Below are 3,356 nucleotides of genomic sequence, written 5' to 3' on the forward strand. Positions count from 1 at the left end.
TCGATTCCCGCTCCTGGTGACTGTGAGGGGTGTGGTGTGTTCTCCCTGTGTCTGCGTGGGTTTCCTCCGGGTGACTGTCTGTGAAGGGTGTGGTGTGTTCTCCCTGTGTCTGCGTGGGTTTCCTCCGGGTGACTGTCTGTGAGAAGTGTGGTGTGTTCTCCCTGTGTCTGCGTGGGTTTCCTCCGGGTGACTGTCTGTGAGGAGTGTGGTGTGTTCTCCCTGTGTCTGCATGGGTTTCCTCCGGGTGACTGTCTGTGAGGAGTGTGGTGTGTTCTCCCTGTGTCTGCATGGGTTTCCTCCAGGTGACTGTCTGTGAGGAGTGTGGTGTGTTCTCCCTGTGTCTGCGTGGGTTTCCTCCGGGTGACTGTCTGTGAGGAGTGTGGTGTGTTCTCCCTGTGTCTGCATGGGTTTCCTCCGGGTGACTGTCTGTGAGGAGTGTGGTGTGTTCTCCCTGTGTCTGCGTGGGTTTCCTCCGGGTGACTGTCTGTGAGAAGTGTGGTGTGTTCTCCCTGTGTCTGCATGGGTTTCCTCCGGGTGACTGTCTGTGAGGAGTGTGGTGTGTTCTCCCTGTGTCTGCGTGGGTTTCCTCCAGGTGACTGTCTGTGAGGATTGTGGTGTGTTCTCCCTGTGTCTGCATGGGTTTCCTCCGGGTGACTGTCTGTGAGGAGTGTGGTGTGTTCTCCCTGTGTCTGCGTGGGTTTCCTCCGGGTGACTGTCTGTGAGGAGTGTGGTGTGTTCTCCCTGTTCTCGCGTGGGTTTCCTCTGGGTGACTGTCTGTGAGGAGTGTGGTGTGTTCTCCCTGTGTCTGCGTGGGTTTCCTCCGGGTGACTGTCTGTGAGGAGTGTGGTGTGTTCTCCCTGTTCTCGCGTGGGTTTCCTCCGGGTGACTGTCTGTGAGGAGTGTGGTGTGTTCTCTCTGTGTCTGCGTGGGTTTCCTCCGGGTGACTGTCTGTGAGGAGTGTGGTGTGTTCTCCCCGTGTCCGTGTGGGTTTCCTCCCACAATCCAAAAACACACGTTGGTAGGTGGATTGGCGACTCAAAAGTGTCCGTAGGTGTGAGTGAGTGAGTGAGTGAGTGAATGTGTGTGTGTGTTGCCCTGTGAAGGACTGGCGCCCCCTCCAGGGTGTGTTCCTGCCTTGCGCCCAGTGATTCCAGGTAGGCTCTGGACCCACCGCGACCCTAAAACTGAATAAGCGGTTACAGATAATGAATGAATGAATGAAATGTACTCCTACTGGAGAAGAGCATGTAAATGTACCTTTAGGAAACAAAACCGGATTTTAACATCACTGTTGTACCATTAGAAAGAGAGAGTGTAGACAGTGACATGGGACCTATTTTGAAATGTTTGTGTCAAAACACATGGGATAAAACCGTTCTATCGTTCTATCAAATGTTTTACGTAGTGTGCAGACACTTTAAGGTAGATCACAGCGCTGGACCCACGTTTACGTAAGAGTGCAAAAACAAGGTTAAAAGGAGCTAAACAAACAACAAATGGAAAAACCAAGAACAGAAGAAAGAGAACAGAGCAAAAACAGCTAAAAACCAGAGCTTCTGCTCCGTCTCATTTAAACGAACAGGGCTGTTCAGACCAAAGCATGTGATTCCAATACTGTGTCTACAGTGTGCTGAGGCTAACCCTGGTCTTTAGACTCAGCCTGGGCAAACTCCTCCAGACGGGCCTCCAGCAGATTGGCAAGTTTATTCAGCACCGCAGCCCTCTCTGCTGGGCTCTTCGCAGACCAGCCAGGAAAGGCCTCTTTAGCTGCCGCCACTGCAGCCTCCACCTACAGACAAATCATTTTAGGTTATTTTAATTCACAACTCTGCGTATACAGCCTTTGTGCTTCAGTATCACATTCAAGATGGAGGAATAGAGTTTGTTCCCCTACTGCTGCAGTCATTTGAAATGCTTTCAGCTGTATTTTATAACATTGCTACGAGGATCTGACCGTATTCAGTAGATTTAATGATTCATTTTGGATCACAAAAGCCACTCCTTCGCACCCAAAACACAGTACTGTGCTCCACTTTTGGACAAATGAATATTTGGCACAATTTAAGGGGAAATAATGTAGACATCAAGGATTTAAATGAACACAGTAGTTCAGCTTGGACTCTGAGCTCTGGGTTTTGTTTAATCTTTACACTGTTGACACTGTAATGTAGAGAGCAAAGGTGCACCTGCTACCCCTGCAGGACAGAGCCATGACTCAGAGCATGCACAGGGTTTACAAGACACCAAATCTACTTTCTGACGCTTTCCAAAGTTACAATACACCTGTTCTAGAGCATGAGTAAAGACCACACAAGTCTAACCACTCACCTCTTCAGCTCCACTGTCCGGCACTCTGCAGTAAGCCTCTCCAGTGGAAGGATCGAAGGAATCTATGTGTTTGCTGCATGCCACAAACTTCCCACCAATGTAGTTTTGCAGCACAAGTTTACCCTGGTTGGACATTGCTGCAGGAGCTACTGTTGAATTTGATCCCCGAACTGTAGACTGCTGGAGGAGGAGCACTAGAAGTTGTAAGCACTGTTCAGAGATGAACCAAAACCCTGCAACAGCTTCAGTGACGGTTGCAGCTACACTTTCGCAATCAAAGTTCACTTTTACCCCCGTCCTGAACTCCTGCCTCCTGCTCTGTAATTGGGTGGTAGGTCCATTTCACAAATCCAATTTAACCCGTGCAACTCCTGGCTCTAGGCCAGTCACAATAATTACATTAATGACTTATTGGATAATAAAAGAGCATTTCCTCCATTATGCTCCTGCACCCGGAACAGACTCCTGGAAGACATCAGATTTGCCCCAAATATTACTACCTTCAAATCTAGACTAAAGACCTTCCTGTTCTCCTGTGTATTTAAGTAGCCCTGCACTTCTGTGTCTGTGTGGGTTTCCTCTGGGTGACTGTCTGTGAGGAGTGTCGTGTGCTCTCCCTGTGTCTGCGTGGGTTTCCTCCGGGTGACTGTGTGTGAGGAGTGTGGTGTGTTCTCCCTGTGTCTGCGTGGGTTTCCTCCGGGTGACTGTCTGTGACTAGTGTGGTGTGTTCTCCCCGTGTCTGCGTGGGTTTCCTCCGGGTGACTGTCTGTGAGGAGTGTGGTGTGTTCTCCCTGTGTCTGCGTGGGTTTCCTCCGGGTGACTGTGACAGTTTAGATAAGTTGTGTAAGGGAATGCGATGCTCATAAAGCAATACGAGAGAGAAGAAAATTCACACACAACATCCAAACAATTCTGATTCTGATAACTTCACATAACATTCAGGTTTCAAATGCACCCAGGAAGACGTAGTCATTGCAACCCACAATCAAAAAGGACATTATTTCTGCAGTCATGCTCTTGATTTTAAT

General features: G+C 49.2%; 1 protein-coding gene across 1 annotated transcript in view; it reads right to left on the reverse strand.

Annotated features, from left to right (window-relative positions):
* The window catches only part of aldh8a1 (aldehyde dehydrogenase 8 family, member A1), a 10,323-nt gene extending 7,332 nt beyond the window's left edge, over window positions 1–2,991 (reverse strand). The window contains exons 1-2 of the mRNA XM_066672392.1: window positions 2,329–2,991; window positions 1,642–1,789 (exon numbers count right to left, since the gene is read on the reverse strand). Of these exons, the coding sequence (XP_066528489.1) occupies window positions 1,642–1,789; window positions 2,329–2,463 (283 nt within the window). The 5' untranslated portion in view covers window positions 2,464–2,991. The remainder of the gene's footprint in view (window positions 1–1,641; window positions 1,790–2,328) is intronic.
* Window positions 2,992–3,356: the final 365 nt, after the last annotated feature.

The sequence above is a fragment of the Hoplias malabaricus genome, chromosome 5, assembly GCF_029633855.1.
Source record: "Hoplias malabaricus isolate fHopMal1 chromosome 5, fHopMal1.hap1, whole genome shotgun sequence".
Taxonomy (NCBI): Eukaryota; Metazoa; Chordata; class Actinopteri; order Characiformes; family Erythrinidae; genus Hoplias; species Hoplias malabaricus.